The sequence below is a fragment of the Pieris napi genome, chromosome 11 (genome assembly GCF_905475465.1).
Source record: "Pieris napi chromosome 11, ilPieNapi1.2, whole genome shotgun sequence".
In the NCBI taxonomy this organism is placed as follows: Eukaryota; Metazoa; Arthropoda; class Insecta; order Lepidoptera; family Pieridae; genus Pieris; species Pieris napi.
The window spans coordinates 1,112,183-1,133,999 of record NC_062244.1 but is presented as its reverse complement, the minus strand read 5'-3'; the positions used below and the strand labels follow the sequence as shown (position 1 = coordinate 1,133,999).

Genomic DNA, 21,817 nt, shown 5'->3' with positions numbered 1-21,817 from the left:
TACCTATCAAAATATATCACAAACTAAACTTTGTAAAACTTGGACTGTTCGAATTAAAACATAATCTCGTTATTCCTTCTGATCAAACTGTAGGTACTATACAAATATATCAATTCTATTGAATATCTATTGTATAATCAAATTGCGTGTAACGACTTAATTTTTCGAAATTAATGGCTCCTTTCAATTCATAAATCCTTGAAAATAATGTCGTTATATTTGAATTGTTAATTTTCATCAAGATATTTTTAATGTTTTAAGGAAATTCTAATCCAAGAAATTTTATAAAATATTTTCAACCTATTCGCAATTGTTACATGTACGTAACACCAATTATTTGCGTAATTCGTTGGTTTCGGGTTTTAGATAACTATAATGCAAATTATAAAGATGTAGACCTCTTTTCAAAGAGGAGGTGATGAAATATTAAAAAAAACATTTAATTCAGACCATTATAAGTCCATATATTGTTAGTAGAGTAATACTTATAACTGTCTATATATTTATTATATATTTTAAGAAGCGAGTAGATAATTAAAAATGTAGTTTAGTATTGTACTTAATTTTTCTGTTTTATATATTATGTTGTTAATCAATGTAATCTGTTTTGGCTATGTATATTGTCTAATTGAGCAGTGTTGGCCAAGTGGCTTCAGCGTGTGACTCTCATCCCTGAGGTCGTAGGTTCGATCCCCAGCTATGCACCAATTGACTTTCTATGTGCGCATTTAACGTTCGCTCGAACGGTGAAGGAAAACATCGTGAGGAAACCGGCTTGCCTTAGACCCATACAGTGCGTGTGTCTGGCACAGAGGCTGATCACCTACTTGCCTATTAGATTGACAAACGATCATGAAACTGATACACAAATATATTATTAAGTATTTTCTTTTATAATATGTATGTCACCGTAAAATTGTAAACACCGTTAGATTGTAATATATCTCGCGAGATTGTAAACTGTCGAAAGATTGTGAACCTCAACGAACTGCTTACAAATTAACGTATTCGGTAGTTATATGAAATTGTTGGTAAGTAAAATTAATCTGTAATTGACCAAAGAAGTTTGAATGATAACTACGTTAGTGTAGTACAATCTACCGAATAATAATACGTTAAATTGTAAGCAGTACGCTGAGGTTCACAATCTTTCGACAGTTTATAATCTCGCGAGATAGATTACAATCTAACGGTTTTTACAATTTTACGTTAACATGTATAACTTAATAGAGGACAGATAAATAGTTCTTCATATAAACCCAAACAAAAATGCTCTACTTGGCACAAGGTACTCAGGAAGTATTCCTGGCTGATTTATTTTTGTGTTAAAATGTCCGTCGAAAGACCGCGAATGCGTTAATAAGCCTTCTGTAGGCTTATCTACATCAGGCCTCCCCTACTAATGAATATTAACTAATAAACTGTAAAGCGAATTCTAGTGGGAATTATTTCTTTTTGTATGAGTCATTTCGGTGTCACGTATGATATACGATACTGATTGATATATTGATAATATTATATTTTATGGCAATTGCGTAATGCTTTTCATAATTTTGTTAAAGGTGTATGATATTAAACACCATGGATATTTGGAAAAGGATAGGATATTAGGATAGCAAGAAAAAAATGTATATAACATAAACAAAACATTTTTTACTAGCAAAAACACACAAAATAGCAATAATCAAAGAAAAAAAATATAATGAGAGATATAAAAAATATATTTTTCCCTTTCGGTTCGTTTCAAGTGTGTAATGCGTGTGTGCTGTGGTTGTAGTTGGCTCAGCATTATGCTGAGGAGCAGACTGTTCCACAGAGCTGGTCATTCTGCCAGAGACAGAAAGAAAGAAAGGGAATATAATAGCCAATCTAAGCTGTATATTATTTTGTAATTATTGGAAATTAAACAGGCTACTATTATTTTCTTTTGCGATGTCGCTTTATTAATAATTTCTTATTTATTATTTGTGATTTAAATTTTTGTACTGAAAGACAATAAATATATCAGTTTAAAGTCTAAATAATATTTATTGTTAAAAGAATTGTGGCACCGAACCGTTCTTAGTGGTACAGTCCCACTGTACCCATAGCAGACCTTCAAGCATGATTTGGAAACCAAACTTAAACCAAAACAGAAGCATTTCATCTTTGAAGGCGAGCTTCATTTGTTCGTGATTTGTCAAACTATTTTTGACATTCACGTCCTCCTTGACAAAGATTAGAAAATACAAAAGTTTTACGTTCATGTAATAGAGCGCCCAATCAATCTTGATACTTGGAATTCACGCGCGTCGCAAGTTTTTGTGAGTCAGTGACGACTTGACCAAGAACAAAAAAACGGACACAATCGAATACAATCGATCCAAGTCGGTGGGTTCGTGCGGGCGTGTAATCCTGTTTGCATATCGGCGCACGAAACTGCCGCACTTATCATGTTTATTGATTGACACGCTAGTAATTCAACGTTGTGGCTACCGCTCCTGATTGTGCTCGAGTCTTGGGATGTCGCGAATAACTAATGTGTCACCGGCACTAGCTTAAACAACGGGAACATTGGGAATTCCTACGTCATCGGCACTAGCTCAGAACTCAGCAAATTTATCTAGATAAATGGCGTTATGATGGCATCATTCACTTAGGTACCAACATTTACATAAATTTAGGCAACATAAAGCATATATCACACTAGTTATCAGCAACCAGGCCAGGTTTTCTGTGATATGTCTCCCCTTCTTTTGTTTCCCCTCGTCTCTTTCGCGCTGATCTTCTTCATCCTTCGAGATCATCTTCTCATCTCTTTATTTGACGGCCTCTTTTCGTACTCCAATGGGGTTCTATAACGTCTTTGGTCCATCTTTTTTGGACCTCATCATAAGCCCAGTTTTTTAATTTTTGTTAGTACATCGTATATTTTTATCCTTATGCATGTATTCCATCTGCCACGCCCCTGTATGTTTAACATACTCCGTTCCATGTCCCGTTGACAAGCTTTTGGTTTCTGATTGTTTTTGGTAGAAGTAAATATATATGTATATTAATTTGATAATTCAGTCATTTTTGACAGCTAAGATTTAAATATGATATTAAAAACTGGGCAGTACAAATAACAACAACCTATTTAGGTCTGGGCCTCAGATTTCTGTATTTGTTTCATGATCATTTGTCAACCTAATAGGCATGTAAATCAGCCTCCTATGCCTGACACACGCCGTCAACTTTCACGGTTCGAGCGAATATTAAATGCGCACATAAAAAAAATCAAATGGCGCACAGCCGGAGATGGAACCTACGACCTCAGGGATGATAGCACGCTGAAGCCACTAAGCCAACACTGCTCAGAGCAGTACAAATACTTTAAACAATATTAAAAAAAGTTAATTATTTTGTATTTATATATGTTATATTTAGTATGTATGTATATATATTTAATACTGGGATGACAATGTATTTTGTCGTCTTCCGTATTGACCTACTTCTCGGCGATCCTTCGTTCCAATTTCCTCTGGCCTTTATAATCGCATTTGTACTGCATTGTATTTGTATAATTTGTGCTACATTAGACGCTCAGCCCGTAACTTGGATCAAATATCAAAATCAACTTGTCGCTGTATTCGTGGGGTGACGATTGGCTCACACCGAAACTTTTAATATTGATTAGAATAAATTTTAGAATTCCATAAATACCAAAGCATTAAAAGAAACACTGTAACAAAAGAAAAACGAAATCCACGAAGAGTCGAGTCATCGCGCGAATTTCCTTTAAGCTGTCAATTTTCCTTACCGTATCGGGCTGAGCATCAAACATAAAAATTAGTTTCGACACGAACCGCTAGCCGATTGTCTGCCAACAATGGAATCGATTACATGACTTCCTTTTTTTTTCAGTTTCAGCCTGTCAAGAACACGCGATTGACACTGACACTTAAACAAAAAGAAGTCTATGGTCTGAAAATGCGCGCCAAGTTTGAATTTGGAAGACATTTGCGTGGGTGACGGGTCAGATCGCGCCGGGAATCAGCGGTGCGCGGACGTCCGGATGCACCCCACCGGCGCGGCCAGTCTGCCCGCCGCACCAGAGGCGGAGGTGCAAGCTATGCACTCGATGGACTGGCTCTTTAAGAAGGAAAGAATATATCTTCTAGCACAGTTCTGGCAACAGGTAACGTCTTATGACAGTCGAATCAAACCAAAATCTGAAACACACTTCAGAAATTCCTTCTGAATATTGAATGATTGCTTACCTAATAGTTGGCTGTAAGTTGTTATTAGTGATAATTGTCTAGGTTAGATGGCAAGCTGGGTTGGTTGATAATAGCATTATCTCCACGACACAAAAACAGTCAGAAAATCGATTAATGCCAACATTATAACCGCAATTAACCTGTAATACCCAACCTTAGGGTCGGGGGTACCGTACCCGACCGAAACAATTATTATCTATTGTTCTAATAATCGTTATGCAAATATCTGATCGACTTGTGTTGAGATACAAGTTGATATTAATTTACTGTACGTATGTGTGTGTAGACCTTACAACAACTTAGCTAATAACCTGTCAAACACTTAATAAACTTGACAGTCTTAAAAGGAATTGGACATATTGCATTGCTAATGAGGTTAACTGTCAAATGTCAAATAAAAGTGTACCCAGGTCTACTTTATACACAAGAAATAAAAAACTAGAAACAATAATTCAATCTATAGGAGTATTTTTTTTTATTATAATAAACTTGACAGTACTCAAAAGGAATTTTTACATTGCTAATAAGGTCAATTGTCAACTGTCAAATGTCAAACGAAAGTGTGTAGTAACTTTATACAATACAACAAAAAAACACCAGAAACTTACATTCAATCTTCTGTAAAAATAAGTAAATAAAATTATAACACTTTGTTCTGTGATTATTTTTATATATCAGAAGATAACTAACGACTTTTGGCACTCCGAGGGGTTATGATATATCCGAATCTTAATGTGGGCGTTGTTAGGGTTAAACTATAGGGTAGCGGTCAGTCACCTTTTAATTACGTTACGAAAGTGTGTTTGCATGTTTTTGACAATAGTCCAATCAATTAAAATGAATACTTCCTTTAAAATTTCACTTTTAATCACGATTTTAAATTTTGGCTATTTATTTGTCGCGTATCAAAAAGAATAGTATTTTTTAATAATACTGAGCTAATAATCTTATAACAATAAATGATTACAATTGTTATTTCAATAGAATTTCTGAGGGATAAGTTGTTAGATCGATATCAATCTTAATAAAGATAAAAGCGGATGTTACGACATCTTGAATTAACGGAAATAGCTAATCGTTGTTTCCAAGGTCCTGCTAATAGAAAATGTATTATGAAATTATATAGTTAAATCTTCTTTGAGTAACAAAAAGGTTTAACTTTTAAATAAACTACTTAGCCATGATCCTATATTTTTATATATATTTATTTAATTATTGTTATGTGTGTGTGTTTTTATTAGTAATAAATGCTCTGTAGAGATACTATGTTTTCCTCTGACTCCTATGTGAAGTAGTTAGTGAGCTTAAACCAGTAATAACATAGACAATTATTTACCAATATATTAAAAGTAAACGAATATTTCTTCATTAGTATAAGGGGTAACGATGGCCTAGTCTTGGAGTTAGTTCTATAGAGGTCTAGACCGGTTCTTGATTTATCAAAAAAAACTTTTTAATAAGTGTATATAACCTGATTGACACTTAACAATTTCCGTAACCCTTGACGTGTACCCTTAAGAAGGAGCTTGATGCCTCTCATCCCTGAAGTCATAAGCTCGAATCAACGGTGACAGAAGACAACGTAAGAAAACCGGCGTTGGACCCAAAAATCTACAGTCTGTAGCATAGAAGTCTGACCTACATGCTAGACCCGAGAGTCCTGGGATTTTTGACGCGTTCGTTGTTTAATTTAATGCAGTAAAACGAGTTTCGCATTCTTTGAAATCGCATAAAATAGAAATGGTCGTTTAAAATGACACCTCGCATCGGAATCTCGAAATATGTCAATGTCTACGGCGGTAATAAAATAAATAACGCGTACTTTCCAACATCGCATTGATAGAGGCATCTCTGGCTTGGCGCCAATGGGCTTGTGCTTGTCTAAAAGGCATTCTTTTCTGGGGAAGAACCCGTAACTTTTACAAATTTTTTTTAGAGCAGTGTGCCTAGTGGCTTCAGCGTGTGACTCTCATACCTGAGGTCGTAGGATCGATCCCCGGCTGTGCACCAATGGACTTCTATGTGCGCATTTAACATTTGCTCTTATTTTCGTTTATACATAACCATTATTCAAGAGGTCACAAAATATATAATATAACATACAAAAACCACTCGGGCGGAATCTATTTTAATTAAAAGAATTAATTACACATCGATATTCCTTCAGATTTTAAGAACATTAGAAAGGACTTTTAATGCGTAATTTATTAATTTTGTATAAAAACTACTTAAATATTCAGTTTCATCTCCATATAAATTTTTAAAACTTTCTTTACCACCAACTAGATGGCGCCAGTATTAGTGACCACGAAAGTAATAGGCGCATGCATTACACTTTATGATTTCTTTAACTAACTAATTCACATTAAACCAGCAGCTTATACAATAACGGTATTATAAAATATATCGATATATAAACTGAGTCTGCGTATATTAATAATCATTATCTACATTCTAGTATCTACACTATTTTTTTATACGCTTTATACTAGCTTCACCTGTATGTATGTATGTAATAGTATGTAACCGACTCCTTCGGACTCGATTTTGACCCACTTTGTTGGGTTGCTCGAGAGACGAAAAATATGTCACAGAGCGCCCCACGCTTTTTCACAATAATACCAGTATTTTTTGTTCATTACCATTTTCAGCCTAAATTAGGAATTACATATTTACATTATTCTTAATTAAAATTTCTTTTCTGTTTTTTAGTTTATTTCTATATAAAGCGTGTGTTCTAGTTTTTTTAAACTATTATTTATGTATTCTCCTAAATAGCATAATTACAATTAAGAAGTTATTGGGAGACTGCCGACTGGTTTCCATTCCACAACAAAGTCATATAACTAAAAAATTTAAAAAACTAATCAAAATATCTTATATATTTTTATTAAATCATAATTATTACCACGTCACGTGGAGCTTACTCATGTCACCCAGTTGTACGGTTAGTTTCAAGTAATGCGTGTCTGCTGTGGCTGTAATTGGCCCTGGCTCAGCATTATGCTGAGGAGCAGAATGTTCCACAGCGCTGGTCATTCTGCCACTATGTGGAACCAGCTGCCCACAGAAGTATTTCCGAACCAATTCGACTTAGGGTCCTTCAAGAAAAGAGCGTACCAATTCTTGAAAGGCCGGCAACGCACTTGCGAGCCTTCTGGCATTGTGAGTGTCTATGGGCGGCGGTATTACTTAACATTAGGTGAGCCTCCTGCCCGATTGCCTCCTATTACATTAAAAAAAATCTGTTTTTATCGTTATAAATATAAATACGAGTCGTTATTCGTTACCGGAAATCGCAATTAATACACGACGCATGCAAATTCGTACGTAAATAGCCTTAATCAATAATTTAAACAATAGTATCAGAGTACATTCATATGAATCGTTGAATGCATCGCAATTCCATGAATGAATATTTTGCATAGAGTTTTTAATATGGCGCCATTGTTATGTGCGCTATTAGGATAAAATATTTTTCATCGTTAGTATTTAAACTAGAGGAGAGTATCCAAATATGGGCTACCATTTTGTTTTTGTCTCAAAAATTAAAAAAAAAAAGTATTAAAAAAATTTACAATTTATTAACGTCCTTATAATCACACATTTAAAGAGCTAAGTAACAATCTTATGTTCTTAATATTATAATTTATAATATACTAGCTGACCCGGCAAACGTTTGTTTTGCCATGTATAAGTAATATATTTTCTAGGAAAAAAATTTTTAGTTCAATAAAAATAACTATCTACAATAATTAAAAAATAGGAGTTGATCTTAGAGGGGTGACTAATAGGGGTTGTATGTATTTTTGTATATTGTATGATGAATAGAAAGAATAAAGATAAAAAGATAGAAGAAGAATATGATGTAAAATTTTGGGCGGACCACCCGTAACATTTAGGGGTCTAGGGGGGGGGGGGTTTAGCAGTCAATTAGACATTTATAGGCAATAGATATTTTCGCTGTGATTCAAACACGAGAAACACTTTAGTATTCTCATAGTTATGTTTAACGAAGATTAATTTTATTTTAAAGTTAATAAAACTCGAAGCATAAAAGATCCTTTGATAACAATTAAGAGTCGTAAAGTGGTTGAAGGCAGCCTTTATCGAGAGCCGCGGGTTCGATTATTAACACTGTCATTATAGGTTATAGAACGGTAGCTTTATTATTTTTATTATTCAGTAGTTTTTATTAGGTTTTGGCGCCAAACCACAGATTACTAAATCAGATGTGTAGATTAAAATTCGAATATTTTCAAATGTAATCTGTGATGCCACAGATCTACTCGTTCAAAAGTCAAAGACAAAAATCATTTATTCAATGTACACTTATGAACGTCAAAAAAGAAATATACATAAAATGCTTCTAATTTTACATTTACTGCCAGTTCTCAAGGGCGTAGAACGGAAGAGAAGAACTGGCAATAAACTCTCCGCCACTCTTTATAATCGCCAAGTTTTTTGTTTTGTTTGTTTGTAAGGAGCTGCAACCATTACACCATGTTCCACATGACATCTTAAGTAATTAATATTAATAGATTTGTCCCCTATCAGTGTATCAGTTTTTTTACAGAACAGGGGAATACTGGCAGGAGGCTCATATGTTAAAAGATACCGCCGCCCATGGACAATCACAATGCCAGAGGACTCGCGAGTGTTGCCGGCCTTTTAAGAATTGGTACGCTCTTTTCTTGAAGGACCCTAAGTCGAATTGGTTCGGAAATACTTCAGTAGGCAGCTTACGAAACGCTCAGTTGTGGAACGACAGACTATTTTTCATTCTGTGAATTAAATCGGCCAATTATATTTGACTAAAATATGCTAATTAGTGATGTGCGTAATTAATCGAGTCGATAATATCGATGATATCAAATGGTTGCCGCAGGTGGAATGTCGAATTCCCATAGCCTTGGGTGCAAGAATGTGTCCCGTTTTGGCAAAAAATACACTTTCCCATGCCAACGACCCGCGCTTCGCCATAGACTAAATACAATACTTTTCATTCCATTCGATTAAATTGTTTAATTATAAAACGAAATTTTGGAATTTTTTACCAACTTTTAAAACATCATTTTTAGTTTCACTTCTACAATTATTTCTAGTATATTCCTACTAAGACGATGAGCAGAGGTGATGAGAACTTGGAGAAACTGATGGTTGGTAACACAGAAGGAAAATCACGTGGCCGTACATCAATGGGCCGATAGAGTAGAAGTCCTCAAAACTGTCAAAAAAGAGGCGCTGGACAGAATCCAGCTCCAGCTCCAAATGTTGCCTGAACATGACGCTCAGACATGAGCTGCCAATTGAAGAGATACTCCTCTCTCAAAGCCTTTCAACGCACTCGCTAAAAATAGGTTCGATGACTGCCCCTTGATAATAATTGACATTAAGCGAGTGAATTGCATCAACAGATCAAAGATTTTAATCTTCTGCAAATCGTCACAGATTATTAAACGCATCAGAAATGTAGCGGAAAGAATCCACAGATTACAAATCGGCATAAACGTAAAAAAAAATTTGGAATCCGAGCTTGCGATTTGAAAAAAGAACCTCACCTGTATTTAAAAATCGATTGCAGCCAAAAAATTGTCACTGACAAATGATGCGGTTGAAATTACGAATTCAAATCTTCGAATTTCGAACAAAAACCGCCATTAACCGACGGTTTCGGTTGATTTTCGGGGCTTCGTGTTTTTTGTCTATCAGGCTAATCGATGCATTGGCCTTACTAATTCGATTTGTTCTCCGCCCATCAGCTCTATAAGTGGGCGGGCCATATCGATTCTTCTACGAATCACTAATATAAAAATAATTGGTGAGAGCAAGAGCATCTGCTGACGTAGTAATTAAATTATCACTCATAGTTAATTGTTTTTAAGACCATTATCTGTCCGAGCTTTAAAGCTCTTAAGATATCTACAGTTTAAAAGCTCCATGTATTTGTGGACCACAAATTAGAAAATATAAAAAACGTCCACAACTTATATACGTAATAATATTTATAAACCTTTTAGAGGGCATTGAGAATTGGAACTTATAGAACGTTAGATTACATTTTAATTCATAAAAGACCTGCTTTTTATCTCTATTTTTTTAAAAATTGTCTCTGATTTTTTCATAAATTGTCCCAGATTTTTTAATTAATTTCTTTCACTATTTATACATTATCTATGTTATTTTTATTATCTCTGATTTTACTTAATACATTTTTTTCAGATTTTTTTTTAAATTATTACTGCACCCAATTAAATTTTGCGATCTCGCCTTAACACTAATAACTTATCTAAAGCTTACCTAATTTACTTAAAAGTACATTTGACAAGTGTCCAATAACACTTACACTCTCTATTAGACACTCTGTTCTTGTGTTGTGTTCCACTATTAACACTAACGTGTAGAATTCAAATGGTCTCTTCGATAATTTAATAAAAATAAAAAGTGAAGATTCGATTGCTGCTGATGACGGACCACTCTGGCCTGAATCATCAGGCTGATCGTTTTTTAATGATATTTTTCACAATCGGTGCAATCATTGAAGTTAGATAGCTTTAAGATCGAGCTAACATCGACCTTATCTTAATGTAATTAGATCCATTTTCCAATGGTCCATCAATTTGATTGAGGAAAGTGGAGCAGTATTTAAAATTATTTCGTAATTTTTTTTTAATTTAATGGTGGGTCACAGTGCCTGTGTTGATGACAGATGGGTCAAAAAGACTTGGCTTAGTGGGAAGAAAAAAGAAGTTACGCCCAGCAGAAACCTCTTAAGAAAATGAAATGAAAGAGATAGCAGAGAATTGTAGCGAAGATGAGAGGCAAAATAAGGATTTGGAGGAGGCCTTCTGTAGGAGATCGTGTACTATTGACCAGTGGGAACAAAAAAAGAGAGAACGCCCACCAGAAACCTAGAAATATGAATTAAGAGATTGCAAATATGAAAGACTAAAGTACTCGAACACAGGCTATTTTTTTTAAACTTAAAATTTTACGAACATTTCAACAAAATCGCCATTCTTTATTTTTCAGCATTTGTATTTCGTATGCGATGATATTTAAAGCATATGCAGGAATACATTTTCTAAATCGTATATGATATATAACATATAACACTATCAAGCCCAAGCGATCTAAGTGTAATTAAGTGAAGCATAGACAAATCGCAAATGATTAGAAACGCGATCTCACTTCAGGATTCGAATTAACTCCGATATATTTACGACGTATTTTATTTTAGTCGTACCCAATTAACCTTTCAGTTGGCGACATCACTTAACGTCCGACGTAATGTCGCCGTAAATCTTCTACACGATCGGAATTCGCTCGCGAATATCGATACGTAATTAATCGACTGCTGGACATCACTACGAAATTGAATATTTTGGAAACAAATGCTTGATACCAGCTCAGTTAAATTATTTATTTATTTAATGCGTTTATAATTAAGTGATTAATTATTATAGTTACCATAATATTATAGAAGGATGAAAGTTATGATTATATTTTATATAGCACAAAAAATTCATCAAAATCGGTCAATCCGTTTCTTAGGAGGTTAAAACACGAGAATTTGATATTTGACAGTGCACTATGTGGAACCAGCTTCCCACTGAAGTATTTCCGAACTAATACCAAATCCTTCAAGAAAAGAGCGTACCAATTCTTAAAAAGCCGGCAACGCACTCGCGAGCCCTCTGAAATTTAAAGTGTCAACGGCAGTATCATTTACCATCATTTTCCAAATCCATCAAGAAAAGAGCGTACAAATTCTGAATAGGCCGGCAACGCACTCGCGAGCCCTCTGGCAGTGAGAGTGTCCTTGGCGGTATCACTTAAGATCATTTATATATTTATACATCTTTTATTTACATTAAAGCATCTTTTTTTATAAATTGTCTCTGCCCAAAGACAATTTAACATTACGATCTAGACTAAGACTAATTAACTAAAAAGTATATAGATAGAAGCATTTAAATTTAATTATTTTATTCCTGACATTATCATCTATAATTGACATTGACATTTCTGCATCTGTCACTTCACTCCAAACAATTTTTTTATCATGAAGTGTGTACATTTATTAAAATTAACACGATTTTAACACGCTAAGTAAAGGTTACATTTCTTTATAAAATCCAAAATTCAATATTGCGTGATATGCCGCGAGCATTATTGCTTTCGTTCAATGGAATTTTATAATTTCGGCGCCAAAACGGTACAAAATTTTAATAAAAACAGGTATATATATATATATAAGTATATACATTATATAAGTATTGTAAAGTAAATGATCCAGTCCTTGGGATTGATTTGCTCCAATTCAAACAATTTGTATGACTCAATACTTAGCGATTAAAAAGAGTGACGGAGAGTTTCTTGCCAGTTCTTCTTGCCCGCTCTACACCCTTTGCGAACTGGTAGTAAATGTAAATTTAGAATACTCAAGTTTCTTTTGCATTCTGTCTGTTCTGCATACGATAAACCCAGATCTCGAACGCGTCCAGTTTTTTGGACATAGTCAGCGCAAAGTATTGTAATTTATATTAGTTCATAAATTCCTAACAAAAAAATTGATTACAAGCGGAAAACAAGCTTCAAGACGTAATAAAAAACGTATTAAACGAGTAGTTTACGTTTTTGCAGACGTTACCGAGAGGCATAAGAGACGGCCATTGTTCGCGAACGATACGCATCGTATTTGAAATTGCTCGCACGCTTACCCGCCACAAGTAGCCTGAGAATTCATAAAACCACGAACAAATACAATGCGACATGCTCTTTCGCAACTGTCAAGAAAGCTCGACAATCCCCGGCTGACGTGTTACATCACTATTCTATTCGAAATTCAAATTTTGGAAGACAAAATAACCGATTATTAATGAGTACAATGCCGATAAAAACAACGGATTTCACAATTCCATTTTTCAATTTGACGCGGCCGAGCAGCCGTCCGATCGAAAACATTTTTAGAACGTATTCGAACTCTTTCAAAAGACGTTCTAGAATCGAAACAGCGATTAGTTTTAAGTGTCGTTCGAACTTTTAAAAATATGTCGCTCGTTCGAATTTTAAATTTAAACCGGGAATGCGTTCTAGTTCGCCTCCGTTTTACGATGTTTGTCAGTTAATGATTTTCGTTACGAAACTTTAGTGGTGTTATGAATTTATTGCGCTGTTCGATACGCGGCGTTCGAAATTCAAAACGGCGGCGCAGATAAAAAACGCTAAAATTCAAGAAACAGATACCTACGTAGATCAAAAGCGCGATGGGTTATAACGAGCAGTTGTGATATTTTGGCTGCAATTATTTGGTTTAATCGTCGGATTCTCGGCGGAAGCTTTATCCAGTTCGGATTCCTTGAAGGCGGGCCTGACGTTTTAATTCCTCTCCCGATTTGACGTCGGATTTGTATCGGTGACGGTTATAATCTGTCATGGCGGACTGTCATGCGCGCAATCGTTTGAGCGTTCTTCAAATAACTCTATAACATTTAAATTGTCTTTATCGGTTTCGGTAATTGAGTGGAAGCTGGTTTCCGAAAGCACGGAATGTCATGAAAACATATGACGTCATAATGTTTTGTTTTGCTCTAGAAAACAGTTGTTCTCTTGACAGTCACCTACTTGGCACTGTTATAACAATTAACATCTATTCAAAAATATCTACGTTTAAAAAAAATTCCAAACCGCAAAACTATGAATGATATCTAACTATAGATGTGTATATTTCCTTCAGATTTTTTTAAATATAAAAGATTCATAATATATAATAATAATTTTAGTAACTTACGCCGTTTCATTCCAATATCCGTTTGTTCGCAGACAGTTTTAGCCACGTTAACTTAGCAATAGATCAATTTCGTTGATAACTTCAGATTATTTCCGTAGTAAATCCCTATGCCCTTACAGCGTTCGATTTTTGAAATTCGAATCGCGTTCCAAAATAGCGCGACAGCTGAAAGATGACATCGCACCGTTTTTTATTACCTCCATCGTGTTTATGGCCAGTGCATTAGTTTTTTATTTTCATGTATTCTGTGATCGAATCTATTTCGAATATTTATATTTAGTTTACAACCGATCTCTTAAAATCCGCGTAACATTTAAATATTTTGTTTTATTGCCAGTTTTAAAATTTAAATCTCGACTAATCCGAGCAGTCGTTAACGTAAGTAGGAAGGGTTATTGGCATCAGCACAGCTTTATAAGCCTAGCTTTACAATAGTTGAACTAAAAATTCACTTATTTTAAACACCGCTTCTGAATGCAAAATACCACAGACATAAATTAATTGATAAATCCCAATGAGACAAATAGCTTCGGCCATTTGATCCATTCAATCGTCAATCGATAAATAAGCGATATCCTTTTCAAAGGAGGTCACTTATCGAATGAATCTATAATCGAAATTCGAGACTACTATATTCGAATTAACGATCGGGTTCCTTATTCAAATTAAAAATAATACGTCTATTTGAATTAAGAACGGAAATCAACCGTCGCTCGCGATTGTGTGAAGTGTGAAAGGATCGATTTTGAATGGGGATACTTTTTTAATCCCTATTGGAACTTTTTAGAGTTTATTGTTTTTGAGTGTTTAATGAAGGTCACCGCTTGCACATTTTTTGAGTACTTTATTTGAATTTCGAATTAATTTCGGGCACAGGCTCGTAAAAATACTATAAAACTGAGCTATTTTAAAAACTATTTTATTGCTTTTTTATTGTTATTAATCGATTTTGGTCGCTAGATGTTTTTAGACAAAGTGTCTTGATTTTATCGAAACATTTTTTTTTTGTTTCAAATACTTAATAAAATAATGTGACTAATACAATTGTCATAAAGTAGATTGGTTTAATTTTATAGCGAAACCCGCATTACATTATATGTATCGTTTTATCTTACGATTAAATTTACTTAATTTGCTTTTATTTCTTTTCCAGGTAATTAAATTATGGTGTACTTTCCGTAAGTGAACAGTTTATAGAGTTTACTAAACAGGAGGATTTAAAAATGGAACAACAAATGAATGCCTATTAAATTTTAAAAAAACATTTGAATTTGGAATCAATTATTTACGACGCTCGGCCGGAAGGAGCGCGGTATTGCAACTGAGACAATTTTTTCAACTTTATCGTTCCCCGTTTGAATTTAGAACAAAACGAGATCGAACGCCCCTAACTTTGCCTACCTACCCGCGTGAAAATTAATTATTAATTTGTTTCCATTGCAAAGTCTCCTGGGGTGGCATGTGTCTGTTTTTATTTTTCGAACGCTTTAATAATGACAAAAGGTAATTTGTATCATTTTTTGCGATCGGTTTCATTACATTTTTATTTTATTGTCTATGCCTTTTTATTATGAACGGTCTGCTGCGTTATGGTCTGCCGATTTTGATAGACTTCTATACTATATTTACGATTTAAATGTCCAAACAAAAATATATGACAAAAATATCTGATATTGTACGAAAAGTATGACCCCCAAACATCTCTATATCCTCTTCAGTGTGGAATAAAAAAGTAACAATGAAAAAGGCAAACACTTAGTCTTGGCGGGTTTTTAAAGATCAAAAGAAATGATACGAGGGAAACCGATGCCTTTGTGCCCCTCGTACTTAATACAGATACGTGTATAAGAACCTCATTACCAATATAAAGCATGAGGTAGGTATTCGATTTTTGAATTTCTATGAAAAATATTCAAACGTGTTATTATTTACAAAGGTACAGTGTAAATTAGTTAGACTGTTTTGTTTCATCTCACATTCGACATTCATAATATAGTTTATACCAAAAAGGTTTTATATCTTTTTTTATAACACAATCATATGGTGTTCTAAATTTAAAACTTGTAATGGGCTAGTTAGGTTGAGTACACAAATAACAAAAAGATTTCATATCATATACGTTCCAAATTCGAATGTGTCATTGATTACGTGTTATACAAATATTGAGTTAAATTGTGTGTAATTCAAAAAGAATTCTAAACTGTTCTAAATTCAAATTCGATTTCATCAATAGCACGTTAACATGTTAGTCTATTCGCGTCCAGACAGATAATGTAAAAAATTCCATAATTCTAAATTCAAATTAGGGAAATAGAATCAATAAAGCGCGGTAAAATCCGCGCGTAAAATCACAAAGATGGCTCACTTAGGACAGTACGTGATCCGTTTGCGAAAAAAATATATTAAGCACTTTACCTTTGTAAGGGGAGTGTAAACAACGATGTTACTTCGATTTCCTTTCCAACTTTTCACTCGAATTCTTTATCTGTGGTTGAATAAGTGATTGGATGAATTGTTTTTCCCTTCTGTCGTTCAAATATTCATGTTAGTGTAAAATATTCGATATTTGAATTTTTGACGTATCGTTATGATGTTCCTTCGATGGAACATCAAACAAATAATATCAAAGACTATAAGAACACTGTATAATAATTTTAATAAACTAGAACAATTTTAATGATCGACTCTGAGTTCGGCCTTAATACATGTGAAAGCAATCACGCGATGTCCCCGTGACTGTGAACCAGTCAATTGGCGGCCTATTATCAGATAATACTGATCAATCCGTTCTGATTGCACCAGCTCGATCGTTAGCCAATTGAAATCGATTTAGCCGCGGAATATAACTGTGTTCCAATTTCAAATTGTTTACTTTTTAATCTGTGTTTGTTAGTGGCCAGTTTATATTTTTGTATTTATCTGGAAATTACTATAGATAATTGGGACATGAAGAGAGCAAACTTTTTGGTCTCCGTACAAGCGTTTATTACGTACCTAGTAAGTAAAAGTTGAAAAAGTATAAAGGCAAAAGTTATTTTCAAATTGACAGGAAATAGTGACTTGTTAAATAGCTAATTAAATAATTCAAAATCGCACTTTTTGAGTTAAATTGTAACCACTAAATCAATCAGGGCTGGCATTGAGTGGTCATTAAGATGAAAAAAGTCCGATCGACGAATCGGTATGGAGTCGGCGACTTTAAAGACGATTTTGACAATTAAAACGCCGCGAATAGCGCGCATTCGCACGGCGTGTCCTTGAGAAGAATTCGACCGTTTTGCCATAATAACCCTTTTTAATTGTATATGACAACTTTTAATACTGTAGTTATGGTTAATTAGATTAAATTGTTCCAAATTTAAAATTGCACTACGTTCACTGATTTGTTCGAAATTCAAAATTTCTTTCAGTGTGACCACTTAACGATACATAGATACATAATGTTGTATTTTGATTTTGATTTAAATAGTTTATGCCATATAGAAAAAATAACTTATGTCTAAAATGTTTACTATTTTAAAGAAGTTCATTTAAAACCAATTAAACTTTTGATGATAGAAAAAAATTAATGGCTAATCAAAAACGTCCACAGCGTATAAAAAATAATTACTATAAATATTAAAAGTTATTAATAAAATGGATCGCATAAAGCCTCATTTCCCATTAAATGCTTGTTTTCGTCGATCGTTTAAAAATGTCTCGTCCATAGTTAAAGGGCTCGTAAAATTAGAACTAGTCGTTATATTGTATTTGAATTTCGAATGTTTGGATTAGGGTTGCCAACCTAAAGTTTAGCAAAGTATGTACAGATTCGTTTCGTCTCTCTCCCTCAATTATCTTTATGATGAGACAGTGTTTTAGTTATGTAGTGATTATAAAAAAAAAGTTATTACTAGGATACGAAAGGGAATGCTTAGGTGGTTTGGTCATGTAAAACGGATGAATGGGAAGCTGTTAACAAGTAGGATATACAAGGCAACCGTGGATGGTTCGATCGGGTAGGGTAGACCTTGTCTTACACACCTGGACCATTTTCAGGAGGTACTAGAGAAGGGGCAAGGTACCCATAACCAACGAGCATGTATGGTGAATGTCACGTGTGGAGATCTGTGGTCTCGCTACCCCATCGGGAAAAAGGCGAAATTACCTTCAAAATTAAATAGCTTTTCAAAGCTTCATTACCGTAGCAACACTTGTCAAATGGCTAAAAACTTAATTGAAGTTGACGTTTTACTAACGTCACGTTTGACGTATTATTTTGTTACGATCGCCACCCCTAGCGAGATTTAAGTGAAGGTGGCAAGTGACCGCGGTGTTCGTAAGTCACTGTTTTATAGTCTATAAAATTTTAGGACTACCATCTTTGTATACGAATAATCGAAACGGATAGATCGGAATTGATGTGGGTTTACGACAAAAAACGGTCGTAATTATTGGGAATTTTCGAAATGAAAACATAAAAATTTACTATAAATTACCGATTATTTTTTATTATAAATGGAATTTGTCTCTGGGTTTCATAAAAATCACTTTGAGTAAGTCTCGCTAAGACATATTAAAAATGCTTTTGACGTACGCAAAGATAACCCTTAATCTGTAAAAAAAACAATAAAATACTTCCGTATTTATACTATATATTTCCGTAAATACTTTATCGATGATTAAAATTTTCTACCACGAAAAATACTTAAAATCTATTTATTTCAAGTAACGACAAGGAATCATTTGCTTTTTTAAATATTTATTGTTGCTTAAACATTATAAATAAACAAACCCTGAAGAGAAGAAAAGAAGAAAAGGGTTATAAAGGTGCTTAATCCTAAAAAGATAGCATTTAATTTTTTTTTTTTAATAAAGACAATTTACACCAATTGACCGAGTCCCATGCTAAGCTGGTGAAGCTTGTGTTATGGGTACTAGGCAACGGATATACATACATATTATAGATAGATAGACATATAAATACATATTTAAACACCCAAGACCTAAGCACAAATGCTCATCACATCGATGTTAGTCTCAGCCGGGGATCGAACCCGGGACCCATTAATTGATTAGCCTTAAACTTACCCCGAAAACGTAATCGTATAGTTATCGTTTAAAACGTTAACGTTAAAAATATCGTCAATCTAAATACATGCAACTGATGATAAAGATTCTTTAGAACCCAAGTATCATTATTTCCCTTGACCCTGACCTCATGGAGTTAGCGGTTGAAAGTTCATTACAACAAATCTATTTATTTTCTCACTTATACTCAAGAGAACTTTATAAACAATATTATTTTTGATTCGCCGTAATATATACACATATATTAACTACATGTATAGCTATGTGATTTGTGTGGTGTAAAGTTGTAAACTAAATAAAACATATAGTACTGATATTAGGACTGATAAAACAGTTATATGTAGAAAAATACTTTAAATAAACTACTTTATACAAATATGGAACTTCGTTCCAATACTTTAAAACTAAATTAGTTTCTCTTAAAATTTAACACTCGCTCAAACGATGAAGGAAAACATCGTTTTGTAGACTTGCCTATTAGATTGACAAATCATAAAAGAGATACAGAAATCTGAGGTCCAGACCTAAATACCCAGAATACCTCTGTTCTCAGTTTTTATCTGAATACCAAACTACTTGTTAGTCCCACAGTGCTTCTTGGTATGTTTGATTTCCAAATGACTTATTAATTCTGAGTCAGTGGATTTCCTTTGAAATTCAGTCTTTAGGTGTGTTCGACAATTGATACACTTTTCAGTGATAACACTATCTTTAAAAGTCTAAGTGCAATTTACGACTTGTTTATTTGCGATCGCTGTTTTCAAATTTAGAACGCCAAAGTTTGAATTTAGAATGTAACGAGCGGGAAATGAACACAATAAAAATAGAAAAATACAATAACGTAAGAAAGCATTATCATAACAAAGTGTCGTATCGAGTGTTTGCGGGTGAATCGACAATCTGACAAATTTACGACCGATCGGGGTGTCTTTAGGGATGGGACATTTATCGATATGTTTTAGAGTTCTAACTTTTTTTTAAAAATAGATGTATGGTTATACCATTTTTGACATATGTCATACTTAGCGAGTCTCACTCAAAGTGATTATTTATGTAAACCCAAAGACAAATTTCATTTATGAAAAAAAAACTGTTTTTCGCCGTAAATCTACATCAATGCCGATCTATCCGTTTCGATTATTTTATTATTTATTTCTATATAATTATTCTACTGTAGCTAAGCCCATTTTCAAATTAATTATTGTACTATTAAATAGAAAATTAAAACAAATTTAAAAAGTTTCGTCCCTGTGGCAGTGTACCCTTTGATGGCAGCATTTCTTCGATGTATAGCGATACTTATTAACTACCAGAAAGCACCAGCTCTGGCCTCACCGGTACTGTCTACCAGGTGCCAACTTAAATCTTTAATTATCGCCTGTACAATAACCCCATGGCCTAAGAATCTCTACTCCAAAGGGAACAAAAAGTCGGAAAAAATAATGTTTTATTATTATTATTACTACGTAGATTAAGAATATTGTAAATACTATATATTTATGCATAAATAAATGTTAACTTTTATCGACACCCCCACATCCCCAGCAAGTGGCCCTTTCGCATGCAAATTCTTCGGGATTTTTTTGCCCCGGATATTTCCGCCTATTTTCCCGCTCAACGCACTTCCGGTAGAGGGCGCCGCTCGGGACGTTCGGAAATCAAATGATACAATCGGGCCATTGGTTTCGCGAATATTTTATTCTTTTATTGGCCTTATAATACCATTGTGTGTCTGTCATTTCCGCGAAGGGAAACAAATATGTTATGAATGTCAGAATATTTTCTATTCTTTGTGTATCAATAATATCGTACAAATTGTCAAAAATTAAGTGGCTGTAGGAGCCTGGTTATAGTCAGATGGATTTGGATTGACGACTCATTGGTCTAGTGGCTAGTACCCCTGACTGCGAATCCATGGGTCCCGGGTTCGATCCCCGGCTGAGGCGAACATTGATGTGATGAGCATTTGGTGTTGTTAGGTCTTGGGTGTTTAAATATGTATTTATATGTATATCTATCTATAATATGTATGTATATCCGTTGCCTAGTACCCATAACACAAGCTTCACCAGCTTAGCATGGGACTAGGTCAATTGGTGTGAATTGTCTTTAAAAAAAAAAAAAGATGGATGGATCATCGTAAAACAGCACAGGAGTACTCCTTCCATCTTCTCTAGACAGTTTGATATGGGTTCATTTGAACGGGTATCTCCTGAAAAGGAGCTGCAATAGGCCGCATCTACATAGGGTGTGATTGTCCAGTTCGGTATTGATACATGAAGAACTATTTTTGAAGTGAAACTTCTTTAGGCGCATGTGGGTAAATTTTTTAAAAAAACGTCACGTAGATGTGAAATTTAGGCGAAGAAAAGGGAGAGAGCGATTGAGAGAGTGAAAAGGGCGAATTACCTAATAGAAATTCTATTTTTAAAATAAAACATTCGTAAAGAGAATTTTTTAATAGTATTTTTTTTATATTTTATGCAAAGTAATTTATTGAAATCTCAAATGACGAATTGTAAATTAAAATGCCACGTGTTTAACCTGACATATCTTCCTTTTTCCCTACCTCTAAGTCTCGGAAATCTAACTTAAAAATTAGATTGCCAAAGAAGTTTCACTTCTGACATGTGTACTTTGTACGCACGTACTTTTTTTTAAAAACACCCGTGATAATTAAAAAATGGTCGCCTTTTTAACTATCCAACAATTC

The 21,817-nt window shown here is 34.1% G+C and overlaps 1 protein-coding gene across 6 annotated transcripts in view; it reads left to right on the top strand.

Moving 5' to 3' along the window:
- Positions 1–21,817, top strand: part of LOC125053838 (homeobox protein cut) — a 133,919-nt gene that overhangs the window by 10,298 nt on the left and 101,804 nt on the right. For all 6 annotated transcript variants that reach the window (XM_047655426.1, XM_047655423.1, XM_047655424.1 and 3 more), the window contains exon 2: positions 3,886–4,159. In XM_047655426.1, coding sequence (XP_047511382.1) covers positions 4,037–4,159 — 123 coding nt within the window. In that variant the 5' untranslated portion in view covers positions 3,886–4,036. The remainder of the gene's footprint in view (positions 1–3,885; positions 4,160–21,817) is intronic.